Source organism: Delphinus delphis, chromosome 4 (genome assembly GCF_949987515.2).
Source record: "Delphinus delphis chromosome 4, mDelDel1.2, whole genome shotgun sequence".
NCBI lineage: Eukaryota > Metazoa > Chordata > Mammalia > Artiodactyla > Delphinidae > Delphinus > Delphinus delphis.
In genome coordinates, this window is record NC_082686.1 from 105,076,080 (window position 1) to 105,099,042 (window position 22,963).

Sequence of the window (22,963 nt, forward strand, 5' to 3'; positions counted from 1 at the left end):
TGCTTCTGGTTGGAAGCTGTGATGGACACGTCCAACAGAAATGAGTCTGTGAGTACCTGGGATGGAAGAACTATTTCACAGAACCAACTTTTTTCTCTTAGTGTCAAAAAGGGTTGAAATCAGTAGGAAGAACCACCCCTGTCAGTCAGCTCCCTCTATGTTCAGCTGTCCTGTAAAGCACCCTAACTAGGGTGGTTTTCATAAAGTAAATATGCCCTTAAATCCTTCGTAGCCAAAGGTTACAAAGCCTTTGCAAGGGTGGGTGGACCACAAAAAAGAGATCCGTGAGCATATTTTTACATTGGCAAGAAAAGCAAAATGTCACTCAACTAAATTTAAGATTGTTCACACACATCTGCTACCACCAGAATGCTATAAAAAAAAAAGAAGAAGAAGAAGAAAGAAAGAAAAAAGAAATGCAAATAGCTCACAGTCTAAATAGCTCTGGACATTTTTCTATTCTTCAGATGACTTATGCTATTTCAACAATGATTGAAAGGCTCTCAAAGCAGAAGCCAAAACATGTTTGTGGTCTATCACATAGGGACAATTTTTGGTTAAATAAATACACAGACAACCGTATCTCAACTAGAAAATATATGTTAGATAGCTGTTGTTATAAATACATCACTAAAATGTGTGCAAAAAGTCTAGAAATATAAAATGTTACACTGCAGACAATATCATAAGTAAATCACATCCCTAAGAGATAGAGATAAAGATTGCTAGAAAATACATTTCTGAATCAGGTACATGTCCTCCCATTTCAGAACATAAAGCAGATGCATCTTATGACATGAGCCTCAAATCCTCTAAATTAGAATCTTACAGTCTAATCAACCAGAGTGATTTGTCCAAAGACTACCACTGCAACTAATGGATACAGTTTATCATAAGGGAACAACCAAAGTTTTAAAAACACAGAAGTCTGCTCAACAGTGTGTGAAAGGCCCTACTTATTCATCTCAAAAATCAAAGCATAATGGTAAAACACAGCGAAATTAAACTAAAACAACTGGAATCATATATCTACCTTTCTTTTCAAAAACAGAGTTCTTTTAAATATTGACATCAATTAAAGAAATCATCAGTGGATCTATTAAACATAGCTGACAAACATATATAACAAGGGCTCCTTAATATAAAACTAAGTCACAGCCTCCAAAATTTTGTACCAAAAACACTGTCAAAATGTAAGTGCCATTTATCCAAAAATCAAATGCCAAATTACTGAAGACTTAAGAAGCAACAGTAAATTCACCTGGAAGTTATCCATAACAGAAAAAATCAGTTATATTTGAATTAGGGGTTTAGTTAAGTAAATTGTATTTACAATGGTTTTTACATAGGAGGAGAACTACTGAGGGAAATAAATTCCATATTACAATAATATAAAAAGATAGTTTTCTCAGACTTTAAAATAAGTGGTTCAGCATAAATAAATGTTCCAAACCTCACTTAACTGGCCTGAGAAAAGATAATTATTTGTTATATTACTTTTTTTACGACACTCTGTTCCCTTAGACAAATTTGAATAGCTAATCAAGATATCTGTGGAGGTCACTCTTCATAGCAATTCAAAGTATCATTTCTTCACTGGCTGTGTGATATAACAGTATCATAAAACTATACCTTGGACAGTTTTAAGGAGGTTGTTATAAGATATTTTAGAATAAACTATTTTTTAAATTTCTGGTTTGAACAGTTAAATTGGACTACTTTGAAACAAATTAAATACTTCAGTGACGCTAAAGGTACCTCTCCAGTGGTCCATATCTAATCATTTTATAAAAGGATCTGCACTTTCCACTTACTATAGGCTTTTACGGTACATATTTTATACCAGTAAATTTAAAATTTCATAAGTCGTCAAATATCTCCTATGCGTGCCAACATTAGAATACCTAGACATTTTTTCTTTTGGTAAGTGAAATATAATCTGCAATTTAAAAGTTTAAAACTATCCTTTAAAATGAGCACAGATCAGAAATAACTTTCCAAAGAGAGCCTTGTATTTACAAAAGGCAACAAACTGTACATTTAGAACTATTTAAATGAGTATTTTTAAATGCTCTGTTTTGTGCAACGGCAATGCAATTAATTTGTGGTAAATTAAAACAAAAACTTAGACTATAAAGATTCAAAGTACCAAGCATTCACATACCAACTGATGCAATGAGAAAGTAATTTTTCAAAATAACATATTCACACTTTCTAAAATAATATTTTTAAATGGTTAATCCTGAATTTCAAATGTAATGAAGCCCATTACATTTTACAGCTTAAATTTAGACTAACTCGGTTAGAGTTTGGAGTTTCCTCTCTCCAGTTGTAAAAATATGATAGACCTAAAATAGATGATAGACATTTGGAAAACTTACACTGTCAGATTGCTTGCCCTGGTCACAGTCCCACGTCGTTGTTCGCTGGCCTGACCTCTCCATGGTGCTGAAGAGTTACTCTTGCCCATTTGAGAGGAAAGAGTTGTTTATTCAAACAGGCTTTACAAGAAATCCATAAAGGGCCATCTGTGTTAGCAAGTGAAGTTATCTGAAGAATTTCTGTAACACATACTACAAAGGAGATGCTTTACCCTTCAGTTATCAACCACGATGCTCAGGCAGCTCAAAGATTTTGGAGCAGAAATCTTCAAGTATTGACAAAAAAGAGGGAGAGCTCTTTGGGAGATGAAGTTTGCTGATTTTTCTCAGTGTTCTTCAAATTGAGGGGAAAAAAAGGGAGAAACTACAGGCTACTCAGAGAACAGAGGATTCCAGAAAAGTTCTTGATCTTAATGCAGAAAACAAGCTCCCATTAGTCCAAAGAAGCCAATTCACTTCATTCTATCATTGCATCTATTTTTTGATTAAACAAAAATAAAGCTCAGAATTCCACAAGGCACTGCACACACTATGTAAACAGGTATGCCTCACTCTAGCCCCAGCCTCTGTCTGCTGAAGACTATCACAGCAGAAATCAGGCTCTTGTGGCTTTCACAGATTACCTCTTTCTGAGGCTGAAACGTATAAAGAGCCACATGACACCCAATGATGTCATCTCTAAAGCAGGTCACAGTTGCCGCTGTATGTAGATGAAGTTCTTCTAGTGAAGTGTTTGGCATAGTGATTTTCTTGAAAATCTACTTGCATTAAATAGTGTGGTCTTCTATCAATATGCTTAACCCTATCAATACAGTGCCATGAAGAGAAAATTAATTTATTCCTCACAGGTAAAGAAGGGGTTTCCCCTCACGGAGCTCTAAAGGGAACTAGAGGAACGGTAGAGACAGACAGAAACTTCTAAAACGTCTCTCAGAATTTTTAGCATTTAAAAAAATCATTATTTTTTAATGCCAATCTATGAAGATTGCAAAATAAAAATTAAGGCAACTGTCTTCAACTCCAGACAACATTTTATTTGATGGAATTTAAAAATGTTTCATAGACAAAAAATTTTACTAACACCTATCTCTGAAAGGATTTGAGTATGTTTTCAAATGTTGGTAGGAAATTTCTTTTACTCATTATTTCTAGATGTTTTTCAGCTCTGAATACAATAACAAAAGTTTAACTATACTATAGGTAATTTTTACATGTAACTAGTAATAAATAGTATACAAAGATATTTTAAAGAATGTATAATAATGAGAATTATCCATTTCCATTCTGTGTAGTGTATTTTTCTCTTTCTTAACATGTAGTCACACACCATAACTTGGGATTTTCAGTCATAGTTGACTTTCTTGTCAGCTAATAGTTAAATTATCTAATCTCTCTTCATGCAAACTAAAAATCCTCACAGTCAAAGTGAATAAATTGAAACTAATCTAATCAGTGCCTATTGACTGTATCCTCTTTTAATAAAAACCAAAGTGGATCAAACAACAGAAACCTTCCTTGGTGAGCACAGTACTTATATTTTTGAGAAAGAAAAGAACTATAAATTCTAGGAAAACAGAATTTTCAACACAATCAGTGCCACTGGGAAAATTCTATTAAAACAATAATGGGTGTTTTGGTATCAGGGAAAATTTGCTTAAGCACCTCCTCAAGGCACATGATTTACAATACAAAAATATCGAGATGCAAATTAGAAAAAATATTGATCACCTGGGTGATCGTGTCTGTTTCTTAAATAAAGTTGAATTTGTTTGCAATTTCTATAACTCACAGTTTTCTATTCTTTATGATAATAAGGATTACCTAAGACATTAAAAAAAAATACAGAATTCCCAGATATTCTAATTCAAAAGATCTACTATGGTTCTGGAATCTGTGGTTTTTTTTTTTAAAGCTTTCAAAGTAATTCTTATGCAGAAAACACTGCAATAATGAATATATTACAAAGTATACAATCATATAAAAATCAAGATAAGTACAAAAATATATATGATATTTATCATAATAAAAGGCCAAATTGTTGCTACATGAAGCGTGCAATGTTGGAGGTTCCCTTCTTCCTGTCTCCTCAGATTTCCATGAGGAAGAAACTTCCTAAATACTCCCACACTCTGATTTCCACCCTTTAATCCACTCCAGGAAGGTAGGAGTTACCTTAACTGCAGGATTAGGCAAAGGCACTGGCAACCCAAAATCATTCTCCCTCCATTTTTTAATGGGCTCCACCTCCCTGCACAAGATCTGTGGGTGAGGCTGGCAGTATCTCGTGCTTCCTGTGATTGATAAGATTCCTTAAATCCAAAGCTTAGTAGTAGAAAGCTCAATGGCCACAAGTTCGAATTCCACCCTCAAATCCAGCTTTGACAGGAAATAAAGCTGAGATTTTTATATCCCTCTGCCTAAATCTCTGGCCTTTCAAAATAAGTTTCCAAATCAAGAACAGAAAAGGAGTTATTTACTGATTCCCTAAAACCCCATCTTCCAACACTGTTATGTCGTTGACTAGACTTGGTCTTTTTGTTTAAACCCTGCTAGCCAGTTAATGTAACAAGTTTTATATGTGAACTAACTTAGTAAAATTTGCATAATACAGCTCTATAATAGAGACCTATAAAAAGGAGACGTCATGTGTAAAAATTTCATTAGAAACTTTCAAAATGCACTGCTCAATTCATTTTAATTTTATAATTGAGCCACTTAGAAGCTCCAGCTCTTGGCACTTTTCTTCAACAGCTACTAACTCTAGAATGGTATTCCCCAAAGTGTTCCATGGATCAGTAGTCCAATAAGATTTGACTCTTAATGAGTTTCCTGGTCAAAGAAGTTTAGGAAACATGAAAACAGTGATCCCCGTCTTGCAAATTCAAAATGTGTATTAGCTTAGTAAGGCTCTAAGAAGTCCTGAAGTAAATAAATCAGCTTATTTTGCCCTTCCCCCAATTAACATCTATCAATACCCTATGAGACTAGTATTCCAGGTTCCACATTTTGGGAACTTCTGCTCTAGAAGATGTTTCAGCAGTCAGATTTTTGTTACTAATAATACCTAAACATCTATATAATTAATCAATGAAATGTTATCGAGGATGTCCTCTAAGTTGGCAGTACATCTGTTACAAGAATTGCCAATCATGACTGGGGAATTATGTAAATTCTGCAAGGGCAGAGGTTGTGTGTATTTGGGTGATCATTTTATCTCCAGGGCTTGACAAAGGGCCAGCACACAGCAGGCACTCAATATTTGTTGAATGAGTGAACAAATGATGTTGACCTAATCCAAGGACGGGAATAACTCCCCTCCCCACCCAAGATGTCTTATTTACAAAAGAACATCCTAAAGAGTCTTAGGCCAATCAGGAAAAAAAAGGAATACAGTAGTAGATCTCACTCCAGTTCCACCACATCCAATTTCTCCTTGGATCCTAAAGCATCTTTCATACTCATTCGAAGAGTGAAACACTGATTTGTAATGATGAAACTAGATTTTATAACAGAAGGTGCAACTGGGTCTAAACTAGGGATTCAACACTTTATCTCACCTAAGCTGTAGAATAAGGACAGGATCTAGGTGAGGACAAATGCTGAGACTGGACTTAAGGAAAACTGCAAAGAGAACAAATTCTTTTTCAACCCTCTTTGCGTAAAGTGAGGTACTTAGTGCCTAGATTTTTGCATCTGAATTCCTAGGTTAATGACTTTGAGACCGCTTAGGAGGATTTATTATATTACTGTGGATGAATGAGTTAGTTATCAAATAGGGAATTGTCAATTTTGTATATAATTTTAAACTCAGGAAATGTTCAATGTTAGCAGTCGCTAAAAAAATTTTTTTTTAATCCTCAAACCTAAACAACATGCTCATTTTTAAACCTATCAAGAAAAATGTCCTCAAATCATTAAGTCAAAAGGATGATTTGGAAAAAGGAATCAATATTATCAACCAATATTCAAATATGCAAAGAGGAGAGCGCTTGTGGTATAAAGATATTATTTTTTGCTAGAGAGGGTGGAGAAGAGGGAAAATGTAATTTTCCTACACTGTTGGTGGGAATGTAAATTGGTGCAACCACTAAGGAAAACAGTATGGAGGTTCCTCAAAAAACTAAAAATAGAGTTGCCATATGATTCTGCAGTTCTACTCCTGGGCATATATCCGAAGAAAACCGTAATTCGAAAAGATACATGCACCCCAATGTTCATAGCAGCACTATTTACAATAGCCAAGACATGGAAACAAACTAAATGTCCATCTAAAGATAACTGGATAAAGAAGATGTGGTACAATATACAATGGAATATTCCTCAGCCATAAAAAAAGAATGAAATAATGCCATTTGCAGCAACATGGATGGACCTAGAGATTATCATACTAAGTTTAGTAAGTCCAAAAGAGAAAGATAAATACCATATTATATCACTTATATGTGGAATCTAAAATATGACACAAATGAACTTATCTATGAAACAGAAACAGACTCACAAACATAAAGAGCAGACTTGTGGCTGCCAAGGGAGACGAGGTGGGAGAGAGATGGACTGGGAGTTTGGGATTAGCAGATGCAAACTATTATATATAGAATGGATAAACAGCAAGGTCCTACTGTATATAGGACCTACTGTATATATCCTATGATAAACCATAATGGAAAAGAATATGAAAAAGAATATATATATGTATAACTGAATAACTTTGCTGTACAGTAGAAATTAACACAACATTGTAAACCAACTATACTTCAATAAAATAAATTTTTCAAAAAACAGGATATTATTTTGTACAATTCCATTTTATTCAAACTGTAATATATGGTTATGTATTATATAATTTCTAAAACTTTGGAAAAGAAAACATTTGTTCTCTAAGACCCTGGTTTGAAGAAAAGAGAAATGTATTTACCTCCATGTAAATACCAAGAAGTCTTCTCTTTTTACAAATGATTACTATATTCTCTGAACCAAAATTTGGGACAAATAGATTGGCAAAAAAAATGTGCAATTTCAGGGTCTGAAAGGCTAGATGTTAGATAGACCTTGGGTGCTGAAACATTAGAACTCATGGGACCTAAATTTATAACAGCTGGGCATAATACTGTAACTTGTCCCTGACCTGGAAAATCTAGGTTATTAAATTATTAAGTAGTACAAGGCTTACATTCTCTATAATTTTGCAGCTTTCAGGATTGTACTGGGGGGTGGTCCCAGGAAATCCTCTTTTAGGGCTTGAGTTTCCTCCCAAAACAAGTACGACTTTGGAAGAAGACTTTCTCCCTTTAACCACTAAATTTTTCCCCATGTATTTAAAGCCTGGAGGTTGTAAATCTCAAAAAGGGCAATAGAACTTGAGGATAATTAAGCATGCTGAATATAGGTGTACCTGCTGTGTCTGGCAGGAAGGAACGGTCCTGGCTTTTGGTGGTGTACTTGGGGAGGTGTGGTAGGTCACCTGGCTGCCCGCTGTTGGCTACCCAGCTACTCTCACTAAAAGCCAGGACTCCTCCAGCAACCCCATAAATATGAGGGCTCCACGGCTTCTCTCCAGGACAACTGGCATAACAGGGTCTTGAGCTGGCCCAGACCACCGCTCCTGAACCTGCTCAAGAATTATAAGAATTACAGAAACTGCTCAAGGATTACAAGAACTGTAATTCTTCCTGACCAGGAGTGAAACAAGGCTTTGCACTGACCGGCCTGAGAGGCGTAACTCTGTTCTCCCGGACATGCTGGAGATGGGATGGATCCTCCCATCTCTTTTTCCTCAGGTCTGAAGTGAGGAGAATAATCTAGGCTTTCTTCTACTATGTATGTGGGCGTGGTCTCTCAGAAGAGGCCGACTCATTTAGAGGCAAAAGTACTTGCACCTGACTTAACCTTTCAACCTTGAAAATTCGTTTTTAAAGGAGCAACACTAAAATAAATGCTTAATTTATTACTTTTGTAAGTACAGCTCCAATCTCAGAACATACACATGTATACATATATACTCCGAACATACGTATACATTTATATATATATCTATATACACACATATATATATATATATATATATATATATACACACATATATTCTAGGACACAATTTGATCCTCATAGATTCATTCAGTGAATCAGAAACAGGCTCTGTGCATCCCTGGCCTCCTCAGTGCAAATCCAGGTAAAATTTTCACCTCTGCTCTTCACAAGTTTTCCAGTGTTTTGAACGCATGGAGTGTTTTCAAGAGCAGATTCAGAATCGACTAGCATTTACTGAGAGCCTCCGGGGTCCCAGGCTCTGTGCTGCTTTACGTATGTAGTGCCATTTAATCTTCACAGCAATAACAATCCACCTCTGAGGTGGGTATTATTTTCAGTTTGCAGATGAAGAAGGGCCTCTCAAGGGATACATCTTAGACTCACAAAAAGTGACAGGTTTTAAGTCAGGTCCTCTTACCAAGCCAGGGCCTCATTCCATGAGCCACGCTGCCCCCTACAGGCCAGACCATAATAGTATGGGAACCAACGGGAAAAGTGGGCGTGGCAAGGAAAGAAGTCCCAGGCATATGGAATCAATTCAAACCAAATGGGACTAAGAATGTCCCCAAACAATCCAGAGATTTTTCTGGATTTATCTGCAGGGATATGCTAATGATTTTTTAAAAAGTATAAACCTAATGGTTTACAATAGACCATGCTATACTTTCTTTCCATGACATCTTATTAAACAAATTACAGGTTTCTTGAAGCTGGGAACTAAAACAATAAGTATTTGGTCACATGAAATTGATTAATAAAAAACACAAAGCATTTTCCAGTGTTGTCCTCTATTCAATAACTAATATTTTTATGGTTAAAAAAAAGTTATTCTTTGCTTCTCACTTTGATACCCACAAGCTCCATTTCTTAATAACAGTTGCTATTCAAAATTACTATTTCTAAAACAAATTTTTCTGTTACCACATGACACACTGTGGTATAAGGGCACTTGATATGCAAATTGCTAACAAAACTTAATATTATCTTCCCTCCTGTTGCTCTTTAATTTGGCATTGAGCAGCTGAGGTTTGAGGTTTTAATCAAAGAGCATTGAATGAGGCAATTTATAAAATCAAATGAGGATTCTTTTTTCAATTATTCCATTCACTGTTTATACCTATTAAATTGTAAAATAGTCTTAGAAATGCATTAATGCATTGGTTGTCTCTTTCACTGCTTGACCATATCTAAATGCAGGCTTACTTTCAAGTGGTACAATATAGTAGAATAGTGACCCATGCAGGCTCCGGCCCAAACAGTAACCCAGGGCAAGTTCTCTTTAACTCTCATTTTCATCATCTGTAAAATGGAGATAATAATAGTACCTCCTTCATATGGTCATAGAGAGGATTAAACGAAATAATCCATGGAAAACATTAGCGAAGCACCTGCCACATAACAAGTGCTCAGCTCTTATTAAGATGAACTTGAGAGCTCATACTGAAACATTACTGTTGCTATTTATTTCACGGCAAAAGTATTCTAAGAACTACATTAACTATTATGCTTGGCCAAAAGAGAACAGGAGCATGCAAAAACATCATTCTCATCTCAGCACAGGGACTCCCCCAGATCAGGTTGCTGGCTTCTCATGCAGCACATGCCTGGGGCAGACAGCAAGGATGAGCAGTAATTGCAGTTATTATAGGCATGGGGGCGGGTGGAGCAGCTGGCAAGGCCCACGGGTTACGCAAGGGCAGACTGGCCTCCAACTGAGGCTGTGTCAGAAGTTAGTAGAGGGTTAGGACGAGACAGGCAGCTGATCAGATTCGAGAAGACAGACAATGGTCTAGGGCAGCAACCATGATAGATCAAGCCCAGAGAAAGAGGGCTGAAGTTCAACAAGCTGGAGGGGATCTAGTAGAAGTCAGGGGCCTGGAGAATTGCCCAGGGATACACCTCACTGAGAGCATTTGACTTGGACTGAAGGCTTTTAACCCTGAAGTTCCAAAGGACTTTCTGATTATTAGAGGAAGCTCATCTCTTTATGACAGGCTTAGCCAAGGTGAGCCGGGGGTCATCCTTATCCCCTCCATAAACTTGAGGTCTGCTCATCTACTCATCACTGGGTCTGGCAGGCCAGTCAGGGTAGAGCAGAGTCACTCTCCTTTCATGGGGCTGCGACCAATGAAAGATGTAAGAATGAATCTTCTCGAAAGGCCTCAGCAAAGGGATAATCATGGGAGATAAAAACAACCTTAGCTAGTTACAGCAGCTCCAAACAACTAAGCATTAAGTTTTAAACAATTATGGCTTGGGTATGTTACCTGCCTGACAAATGAGAGGCTTGGGAATGTCCCAACATCTTGTACTTTCATATTTTATTTTGTACACTTAGTGTCACACCACTGCCATCATCAATACCAAAGTTGTTCTTATAACTAATAACCTTATTCGAATTCTGGGCAGGGTCTGCTTGCTTCCTGAAGCTAATTCCAGTAATGTTTTTTGAAATCCTGTTTTGATTCTCACTGTTTGTAGGCGATCAGGAGTGAGCCAGACTTCCACATGTGGAATAGGCTCATTTTTGTCCCACGAGCACAGAGATAAAGCATGATGACGTGGTGGTGGAGCAGGGTGCCACTCCCAGTTCAGTCTGACACACCTTATGGGAAACCAGATTGCTGGGGACACTTGAGGGAGGAAATCTCTATCAAGAAACCTCAGGGAACCTGGAGGCTGGGCTAAATTAAATAACGTAAAACTGTTAGCAAAGCTGTGCAATGATAAACATAAACGTGATGACCCATGAGGGGGAAGAACATGCATTTATGCACGAAAACACTTGAGGTGCTAGAATCATAGCTGTGTGGCAGCATAAATATAAAGCAAAGATAGATTCTTCCAGAATTTCAATAAGCCAAAAGGAATAACCGCCCTAAAGCAACACTAAAACGGTTAGATATCACTAGACAGTTGATATTGTCCGGAATTAGGGCTGAGAAAGTACAAAGGCAGTAGTAAACCCAAACCTTCAACTCACGGGCACAGTGATTTCTGATACTCAATTTCCATCATTCAAATCCAGTCTTCAGAGTCATTTAATTTGTACCTTCTACTGACATTCACAGCGAGGGCATCCTAGACACTCAATTTTCACATTCTTTTTCACTCACAAATCACAAGTTAAATACAAACTTTACTAAACTCAGACATTTCCCAAAATGGTTCGTGAGCACCCTCTAGTGATAGTGAGGCCAGTTAAGACAACTCATTGCCCCCCAAAATTGTCTCTATGAAGTGCAGATTCACTAAGGATTCAATTTCTGCTGTCAGCTAAAAATACATCTTCTGCCGTTGTTATTGGCACAGCCATAAGCTGAACTTACTGCTCTCTCTTTAGAAGCCACAACTAGGTAAAGCCATGAATTAAAGAATATGCAACACAATCATCTGAAAACATTTCAAAGTAACCTTTGCTTGATCCCAACGTGAACGCATTATTTTGGCTGTTGGGAAGCCTTTTTCACAACCGAATAAACATGATTACAAAGTAGTCAAGGAAGATTTTTTTTTTTAAATAATATACTTGTATAGTTCATTTCTCTTCCTAACTTCTTTCAGTACTCCAGTGACAATGGCAACTGATGACAATGGCTAAATCCACACAAATCTGCATTACAATTCCCTGATCATTTATTTCCTAACACATTTGGTGTTTTTTTTTTGAAAAGTAAAGGCTTCCACCAGATTCTTTCATTCCTCAGCCCTGTACTCCGGAGTTCTTAAACTGGTGGACCCGGGACAATTGTGGTCTGCACATATGGTCTATTTACATTTAAAATTTCTTACTGGTTGCCAAAATTTAAAAATCTGGATTTCTGGCATCTTATGAAGAAAGAAAATGACCTTTGGCAACATCTTTTCTGCTTCCCCACCTGAAAACATACTTGCAGGAGCCGAGAGGGGCTGCGCCTTTAGGTGATGCCTTGGTTCAGTGAGCCAGTCACAACTCAACCCCCATCAGTCACATGGGTTACTTACCTGGCCCCAAAAGCCTTTGAGATGCAACCCCTGAATTCGTGACCCCTTTCAATTCTTCCCGTGAAGGTTCGTTTAAAATCCTTATAATCAGGCTAAAAATCCTTATAACCAAGCTAATCTTCTATCCTGTTCTCACCACAAAACACTACTGACACAGACTAAAAGGAACACGCTATTATAAAGAAAAGTAAAAAGATATTCTCCGTAATGGAGGACTGCCAACACACAAACTAGCAGTTTAGGTTGATTTCAAACGCAATCGATTCCCTCAGACTTGATTAAGTTCACTGTGCACTTATGAATCATGTCTTTGTTTTGAGAGGACAAAACCCTCACCATGGGCTCATGCATAGCAAACAAGCAACTTGTAGGTCTATCACAAACCACCTGCTCACATCCCAAGATTTCTTTCTTGGAACCAAAGCCCTGGAGACCAGGTGATTGGCCAACCAAGTCATGAAAAGGAGACATGCACTCACAGGTGTGCTGCTGTCCGAGAAGGTGTTCATGCTGACGGAGGTACTCAGCTTGTCTGAGGACACGGAAGGTGGGGATGGGCTCCTCTTCTCCAGGGGGTCCTGCCGCTGCAGGTACTCGCGCCACACTCGCTGAATGCTGCCAAAAAACAAACAAACAAAAAACAGCGCACACACCGTCACTCCCCAGCCACACACTCGGCAAAGCACAAGGAGTCTGAAGGAACTGGCTATGGGGACAGGGAAACTGACACACCTAGAACGTGACAAGGGAAATCAGAAGACCTGGACTGTCTATGTTACTGGTTCGACTTTTACAGACTTGCCTGAGCTCAATCAGTCTCCAAGAATCAACTTAGTCAGAAAAAGTCATCCATCAAAGTGAAACTAGTTTGCACATGTAAATGTACATGCTTTGATTATGGGACACAAAATCTTTCAACTTCTCATCCTTTTTTCAAATGAGAATAATAAACAGGCTGACGTATCACTGATTCATTCACTCAATACATCATTGCTGAAGGACCATTCTGTGCCAGGGTCAGCGCTTTGCTCTGGACAGAGACTACAGGGCCGCTCTAGGGGGTGCCATTCACCAAGACCTCAAGGTGAGGGGTGTTCTGTGGTGTTAGACAGTGTAGTCTGCGTGGCCAAATGCAGTGGCCCTGCTCCGGGCACATGTCAGGTAAGAGCCCTACGGTCACGGATTTTACATACTGTGGAAGGAAACTGGTGTTGTATGATAAATAAACAAAGAAATGGACAGAGAAGACAAAATATTTGAAAGTATTATGTACTATTCAGAAAATTAAAGTAACCCTCGATTAGGTGGCTTCTTGAGATTTCACCCAAGGAAGCTCTTTATTTCCTGTGATTATTATCCCAAAAGTGTCATCTTCTGATTTGGATGTTAGAAACCTCTTCTTTGTGAAAGCTAAGTGATTTCTTTTTCCATTTGAACTAGCTAATAATCTTTAAGATTAAGATCTAGATTTCCACATGTAATCAGGGAACAGGATTCTATTTTCTCCTGGGGGTTAGCCCGACATGGAAGACCAACTGTCAGTATTCAGCTTTTTAGAATAGTTTTAAATGGTTTTGCTGATTCTATCACCATCTCTTTTTGACTTCTGGAAGCATCTGATCTTCTATAATTCTTCCACATACAACCAAAGTCACTAAAGGTGTTTCTGTATAAACAAACTGGTTTATTATCATTTGGCTAGAACGATTCAAAGACCATCAGTTCTCAACAGTCAGAGGATATAAAGAACACGTGAATGCTACCACATTATTGAACTTGTATGTGTTCCCTAACTTATTAAGGCTCTGTGAGTTATAATGCTCAAGGAAAAGCCCAGAAGCTACAGTGAAACAACCTTGGGATCAGAGGCCAATTTCCCTGAAACTATGAACCTTCAGCTTCTGGGGCCCTTACTGAGAGGCCAGAAGCTTCTTGCCTTGGGTCATATGTGGTCACTATTTTCTTATGCAATGTCTGCTCAAAATGCACCCTTATGTATTTGTTTTCCTTTGGTTTAAAGATTTTAAACAGAATCTCAGAGAGGGTCCTGTAAGATTATGTGCCTGAATTTGGTAATCACGTTGTTTCTTCTGGGATCCATTTTATTAAGGGAGTATCACATTTTGGCCAGCTGATTTCCACACCATCCAAAGTGCTTGAAGTGTTGGGCAACTCCCAGAGCCCTGCTGACAAGTTCTGCCACTTTACAGCACCTAAAGCCTGTAAACCTGCGCATAAGGGCTTAAAAACGTGTGACATTTTTTAAGTAATTTAAAAAATAGAAAATACTGACAACCCATAAGATACCCACAAGTTTATAGGACTACGGGTATTCCTCTCCCAACCCCCCCTTTTTAAATTCCTTGATTATTCAGAAAATATAGAAAGAAAATGAAGTAGGCATTTGAGACATTACAATTTAGCTTGTTGAACACCAGGGGGCAGCGTGACACCTTTAAAAAACAACGATGCTGGGCAAAACCCAGGTAAGGTCTGCAAAGAATTTAAAGCATCCCCTTCCCCATCCTAGTTCTACGGAATCTGGAAAGTGACATATCAGTTTTCCTTAAGTCAGAGATTAAAAAGCCAATATTCTTTCCTTCCAAGTAGATGGATATCCTCTTCTTGTTTTAATTGACAAGAAAATGTGATAATATTAAATACGTTTAAAATGCATATTAAAATCATCTAAGCCCACTCGCTGCCTTAATACAGAAGCTATTTTAATTTTTGGATATTTATCTTACTATCCTTGTCTACATATATGAAAACAATTTTACTTAGTTGAAAGCATACTACACTATATTTCATTCTTTTCTTAAATGTTGGGATCAAAAAAGAGAGGCCAGTCATGTCATACAAGGCTATTACTCTAAATTGCTACATTGTTTATTTTAATGGTGGAGCCATGCTACTCTCTGAATCATAGAAAAGTGTTTACATTACACAGGAACTCCCCTTTGATGACACTGATGTGATGTTCATAGGTTAAATTAGTCTAATATTAGCTCTCGGAATACCATCTCTAAATGCTATTTTACTGTACTAGGGAACTGAAACAAAACGTAGAAGCATTTGTCCTTCGGTCAAAGGGAATCATTTCTCATCTTCTCATCCTAGCTTTACCACAACTCCTACTCACCAGCCTCCTTTACGGCTGCAGAGTAAACCCTGAGCACCAACTACCTTGACATTTTTACTTCTGAAACTAAGCAGTGCCATCAATATAACGCTTTTAAAAGCTGGTCGCAGTAAGGGAGCACATTTTGTGTGTTCCTACATTTTGAATTATAAATAAGGTATAGAAGTTTACTTCAAAAGAGATAATAGGGGGCTTCCGGGAAGATGGCGGAGGAGTAGGATGCGGAGATCGCCTTCCTCCCCACAGATACACCAGAAATACATCTACACGTGGAACAATTCCTACAGAACACCTACTGAACGCTGGCAGAAGACCTCAGACCTCCCAAAAGGCAAGAAACTCCCAAAGAATAAACAGAGACAAAAGGTTAGAGGCAGGACCTGCACCAGTGGGAGGGAGCTGTGAAGGAGGAAAGGTTTCCACACACTAGGAAGCCCCTTTGCGGGCGGAGACTGCGGGTGGCTGAGGGGGAAAGCCTCGGAGCCGCGGAGGAGAGCACAGCAACAGGGGTGCGAAAGGCAAAGCGGAGAGATTCCCTCACAGAGGATCGGTGCCGACCGGCACTCACCGGCTCGAGAGGCCTGTCTGCTCCCCCGCCGGGGCGGGCGGGGCTGGGAGTTGAGGTTCGGGCTTCGGTCGGAGCACCGGGAGAGGACTGGGGTTGGCGGCGTGAACACAGCCGGCAGGGGGTTAGTGCGCCACGGCTGGCCGGGAGGGAGTCCGGAGAAGAGTCTGGACCTGCCGAAGAGGCAAGAGACTTTTCCTTCCCTCTTTGTTTCCTGGTGCGCGAGGAGAGGGGATTAAGCGCGCTGTTTAAAGCAGCTCCAGAGACGGGCGCGAGCCGCGGCTAACAGCGCGGACCCCAGAGACGGGCATGAGACGCTAAGGCTGCTGCTGCCGCCAGCAAGAAGCCTGTGTGCGAGCACAGGTCACTATCCACACCTCCCCTCCCGGGAGCCTCTGCAGCCCGCCACTGCCAGGGTCCCGGTATCCAGGGACAACTTCCTCAGGAGAACGCACAGCGCGCCTCAGGCTGGTGCAACGTCACGCTGGCCTCTGCCGCCGCAGGCCCGCCCCGCACGCAGTGCCCCTCCCTCCCCCTCGGCCTGAGTGACCCAGAGCCCCCGAATCAGCGGCTCCTTTAACCCCGTCCTGTCTCAGCGAAAAACAGACGCCCTCCGGCGACCTACACGGAGAGGCGGCGCCAAATCCAAAGCTGAGCCCCTGGGAGCTGTGAGAACAAAGAAGAGAAAGGGAAATCTCTCCCAGCAGCCTCAGAAGCAGAGGATTAAAGCTCCACAATCAACTTGATGTACCTGCATCTGTGGAATACATGAATAGACAACAAATCATCCCAAATTGAGGAGCCGTGTGGATGAAAGGCTGTTGGTGCTGCAGCCAGGAGTCAGTGCTGTGCCTCTGAGGTGGGAGAGCCAACTTCAGGACACTGGTCCACAAGAGACCTCCCAGCTCCACATAATATCAAACAGCGAATATCTCCCAGAGATCTCCATCTCAACACCAGCACCCAGCTTCACTCAACGACCAGCAAGCTACAGTGCTGGAAACCCTATGCCAAACAACTAGCAAGACAGGAACACAATCCCACCCATTAGCAGAGAGGCTGCCTAAAATCATAATAAGTCCACAGACACCCCAAAACACACCACCAGATGTGGACCTGCCCACCAGAAACACAAGATCCACCCTCATCCACTTGAACACAGGCACTAGTCCCCTCCACCAGGAAGCCTACAGAACCCACTGTACCAACCTTAGCCACTGGGGACAGACACCAAAAACAACGGGAACTACGAACCTGAAGCCTGCAAAAAGGAGACACCAAACACAGTAAGATAAGCAACATGAGAAGACAGAAACACACAGCAGATGAAGGAGCAAGATAAAAACCCACCAGACCTAACAAATGAAGAGGAAATAGGCAGTCTCCCTGAAAAAGAATTCAGAGTAATGATAGTAAAGATGATCCAAAATCTGGGAAATACAATAGACAAAATGCAAGAAACATTTAACAAGGACCTAGAAGAACTAAAGAGGAAACAAACAATGATGAACAACACAATAAATGAAATGAAAAATACTCTAGATGGGATCAACAGCAGAATAACTGAGGCAGAAGAATGGATAAGTGACCTGGAAGATAAAATAGTGGAAATAACTACTGCAGAGCAGAATAAAGAAAAAAGAATGAAAAGAACTGAAGACAGTCTCAGAGACCTCTGGGACAACATTAAATGCACCAACATTCGAATTATAGTGGTTCCAGAAGAAGAAGAGAAAAAGAAAGGGACTGAGAAAATATTTGAAGAGATTATAGTTGAAAACTTCCCTAATATGGGAAAGGAAATAGTTAATCAAGTCCAGGAAGCACAGAGAGTCCCATACAGGATAAATCCAAGGAGAAACACACAAAGACACATATTAATCAAACTATCCAAAATTAAATACAAAGAAAACATATTAAAAGCAGCAAGGGAAAAACAGCAAATAACACACAAGGGAATCCCCATAAGGTTAACAGCTGATCTTTCAGCAGAAACTCTGCAAGCCAGAAGGGACTGGCAGGACATATTTAAAGTGATGAAGGAGAAAAACCTGCAACCAAGTTTACTCTACCCAGCAAGGATCTCATTCAGATTTGATGGAGAAATTAAAACCTTTACAGACAAGCAAAAGCTGAGAGAGTTCAGCACCACCAGACCAGCTCTACAACAACTGCTAAAGGAACTTCTCTAGGCAAGAAACACAAGAGAAGGAAAAGACCTACAATAACGAGCCCAAAACAATTAAGAAAATGGGAATAGGAACATACATATCGATAATTACCTTAAATGTAAATGGACTAAATGCTCCCACCAAAAGACACAGATTGGCTGAATGGATACAAAAAGAAGACCCATATATTTGCTGTCTACAAGAGACCCACTTCAGACCTAGAGACACATACAGACTGAAAGTAAGGGGATGGAAAAAGATATTTCATGCAAATGGAAACCAAAAGAAAGCTGGAGTAGCAATTCTCATATCAGACAAAATAGACTTTAAAATAAAGACTATTAGAAGAGACAAAGAAGGACACTACATAGTGATCAAGGGATCGATCCAAGAAGAAGATATAACAATTGTAAATATTTATGCACCCAACATAGGAGCACCTCAATACATAAGGCAAATACTAACAGCCATAAAAGGGGAAATCGACAGTAACACATTCATAGTAGGGGACTTTAACACCCCACTTTCACCAATGGACAGATCATCCAAAATGAAAATAAATAAGGACACACAAGCTTTAAATGATACATTAAACAAGATGGACTTCATTGATATTTATAGGACATTCCATCCAAAAACAACAGAATACACATTTTTCTCAAGTGCTCATGGAACATTCTCCAGGATAGATCATATCTTGGGTCACAAATCAAGCCTTGGTAAATTTAAGAAAATTGAAATTGTACCAAGTATCTTTTCCGACCACAACACTATGAGACTAGATATCAATTACAGGAAAAAATCTGTAAAAAATACAAACACATGGAGGCTAAACAATACACTATTTAATAACGAAGTGATCACTGAAGAAATCAAAGATGAAATTAAAAAATACCTAGAAACAAATGACAATGGAGACACGACAACCCAAAATCTATGGGATGCAGCAAAACCAGTTCTAAGAGGGAAGTTTATAGCAATACAATCCGACCTTAAGAAACAGGAAACATCTCAATTAAACAACCTACACTTGCACCTAAAGCAATTAGAGAAAGAAGAACAAAAAACCCCCAAAGTTAGCAGAAGGAAAGAAATCATAAAGATCAGATCAGAAATAAATGAAAAAGAAATGAAGGAAACGATAGCAAAGATCAACAAAACTAAAAGCTGGTTCTTTGAGAAGATAAACAGAATTGATAAACCGTTAGCCAGACTCATCAAGAAAAAAAGGGAGAAGACTCAAATCAATAGAATTAGAAATGAAAACGGAGAAGTAACAACTGATACTGCAGAAATACAAAAGATCATGAGAGATTACTACAAGCAACTCTATGCCAATAAAATGGACAACCTGGAAGAAATGGACAAATTCTTAGAAATGCACAACCTGCCAAGACTGAATCAGGAAGAAATAGAAAATATGAACAGACCAATCACAGGCACTGACATTGAAACTGTGATTTAAAATCTTCCAACAAACAAAAGCCCAGGACCAGATGGCTTCACAGGCGAATTCTATCTAACATTTAGAGAACAGCTAACACCTGTCCTTCTCAAACTCTTCCAAAATATAGCAGAGGGAGGAACACTCCCAAACTCATTCTGCGAGGCCACCATCACCCTGATACCAAAACCAGACAAGGATGTCACAAAGAAAGAAAACTACAGGCCAGTACCACTGATGAACATAGATGCAAAAATCCTCAACAAAATACTAGCTAACAGAATCCAACAGCACATTAAATGGATCATACACCACGATCAAGTGGGGTTTATTCCAGGAATGCAAGGATTCTTCAATATACGCAAATCAATCAACGTGATACACCATATTAACAAATTGAAGGAGAAAAACCATATGATCATCTCAATAGATGCAGAGAAAGCTTTCGACAAAATTCAACATCCATTTATGATAAAAACCCTGCAGAAAGTAGGCATAGAGGGAACTTTCCTCAACATAATAAAGGCCATATATGACAAACCCACAGCCAACATCGTCCTCAATGGTGAAAAACTGAAACCATTTCCACTAAGATCAGGAACAAGACAAGGTTGCCCACTCTCACCACTCTTATTCAACATAGTTTTGGAAGTTTTAGCCACAGCAGTCAGAGAAGAAAAGAAAATAAAAGGAATCCAAATCGGAAAAGAAGTAAAGCTGTCACTGTTTGCAGATGGCATGATACTATACATAGAGAATCCTAAAGATGCTACCAGAAAACTACTAGAGCTAATCAATGAATTTGGTAAAGTAGCAGGATACAAAATTAATGCACAGAAATCTCTGGTATTCCTATACACTAATGATGAAAAATCTGAAAGTGAAATCAAGAAAACACTCCCATTTACCACTGCAACAAAAAGAATAAAATATCTAGGAATAAACCTACCTAAGTAGACAAAAGACTTGTATGCAGAAAATTATAAGACACTGATGAAAGAAATTAAAGATGATACAGATAGATGGAGAGATATACCATGTTCTTGGATTGGAAGAATCAACATTGTGAAAATGACTCTACTACCCAAAGCAGTTGACAGATTCAGTGCAATCCCTATCAAACTACCACTGGCATTTTTCACAGAACTAGAACAAAAATTTTCACAATTTGTATGGAAACACAAAAGACCCCGAATAGCCAAAGCAATCTTGAGAACAAAAAACGGAGCTGGAGGAATCAGGCTCCCTGACTTCAGACTATACTACAAAGCTAGAGTAATCAAGACAGTATGGTACTGGCACAAAAACAGAAAGATAGATCAATGGAACAGGATAGAAAGCCCAGAGATAAACCCACGCACATATGGTCACAGGAGGCAGGAATGTACAGTGAAGAAAGGACAGCCTCTTCAATAAGTGGTGCTGGGAATACTGGGCAGGTATATGTAAAAGTACGAGATTAGATCACTCCCTAACACCATACACAAAAATAAGCTCAAAATGGATTAAAGCCCTAAATGTAAGGCCAGAAACTATCAAACTCTTAGAGGAGAACATAGGCAGGACACTCCATGACGTAAATCACAACAAGATCCTTTTTGACCCTCCTCCTACAGAAATGGAAATAAAAACAAAAATAAACAAATGGGATCTAATGAAACTTAAAAGCTTTTGCACAGCAAAGGAAACCATAAACAAGACAAAAAGACAACCCTCAGAATGGGAGAAAATATTTGCAAATGAAGCAACTGACAAAGGATTAATCTCCAAAATTTACAAGCAGCTCATGCAGCTTAATAACATAAAAACAAACAACCCAATCCAAAAATGGGCAGAAGACCTAAACACACATTTCTCCAAAGAAGATATACAGATTGCCAACAAACACATGAAAGAATGCTCAACATCACTAATCATGAGAGAAATGCAAATCAAAACTACAATGAGATATCATCTCACACCAGTCAGAATGGCCAGCATCAAAAAATCTAGAAACAATAAATGCTGGAGAGGGTGTGGAGAAAAGGGAACCCTCTTGCACTGTTGGGGGGAATGTAAATTGATACAGCCACTATGGAGAACAGTATGGAGGTTCCTTAAAAAAGTACAAATAGAACTACCATATGACCCAGCAATCCCACTACTGGGCATATACCCTGAGAAAACCATAATTCAAAAAGAGTCATGTACCAAAATGTTCATTGCAGCTCTATTTACAATAGCCCGGAGATGGAAACAACCTGAGTGTCCATCATCGGATGAATGGATAAAGAAGATGTGGCACATATATACAATGGAATATTGCTCAGCCATAAAAAGATCGAAATTGAGCTATTTGTAATGAGGTGGATAGACCTAGAGTCTGTCATACAGAGTGAAGTAAGTCAGAAAGAGAGAGACAAATACCGTATGCTAACACATATATATGGAATTTAAGAAAAAAAAAACTGTCATGAAGAACCTAGGGGTAAGACAGGACTAAAGAGTGTGTCCTACTAGACCTACTAGAGAATGGACTTCAGGATATGGGGAGGGGAAAGGGTCAGGTGTGACAAAGCGAGAGAGAAGCATGGACATATATACACTACCAAACATAAGGTAGATAGCTAGTGGGAAGCAGCCGCATAGCACAGGGAGATCAGCTCGGTGCTTTGCGACCACCTGGAGGGGTGGAATAGGGAGGGTGGGAGGGAGGGAGACACAAGAGGGAAGAGATATGGGAACACATGTATATGTATAACTGATTCACTTTTTTATAAAGCAGAAACTAACACACCATTGTAAAGCAATTATACTCCAATAAAGATGTTAAAAAAAAAAGAGATGATAAATACAGTTTTCAATTTCCTTGCCAGGTCAGCTCCAATGTATATTCTCTCATCTCAGGGATGGCATAATCGCCTGCCTCTGTCCTTTCGTTATATATTCTCATCAGCTGTATGGTGCGGTGGCTCCCTCCTGCACTCACAACTACTTGGGACTCACAGCTTGTGCCGTTCTGGTTGTCACTGGATGTCCTCACATAGAAGAGTAGAAGAGAGGGCTCTGTGAGAGCTGGCATGCTTAGAGGAGGTTTGAGGGAGTCCTGGTTACTTTAATTAGCTTTCAAGGATGGATGGGATTTAGATTGCTAGGGAGGAAGAGGAAAGACCTCTGGACAAAGGCATGGAAGGGAGGGTACCAGGCAGGATGCAGGACGGTCCCAGAAAAGAGGGGTACCGCATGAGGGTATGAAGACAGGAAGAGGAT

General features: G+C 39.2%; 2 protein-coding genes across 2 annotated transcripts in view; both read right to left on the reverse strand.

Annotated features, from left to right (window-relative positions):
* SCHIP1 (schwannomin interacting protein 1) overlaps positions 1 to 2,493 on the reverse strand; it is a 575,521-nt gene extending 573,028 nt beyond the window's left edge. The window contains exon 1 of the mRNA XM_060011209.1: positions 2,382 to 2,493. Within this exon, the coding sequence (XP_059867192.1) occupies positions 2,382 to 2,444 (63 nt within the window). The 5' untranslated portion in view covers positions 2,445 to 2,493. The remainder of the gene's footprint in view (positions 1 to 2,381) is intronic.
* IQCJ (IQ motif containing J) overlaps positions 1 to 22,963 on the reverse strand; it is a 658,546-nt gene that overhangs the window by 438,899 nt on the left and 196,684 nt on the right. The window contains exon 4 of the mRNA XM_060011213.1: positions 12,872 to 13,007. Coding sequence (XP_059867196.1) covers positions 12,872 to 13,007 — 136 coding nt within the window. The remainder of the gene's footprint in view (positions 1 to 12,871; positions 13,008 to 22,963) is intronic.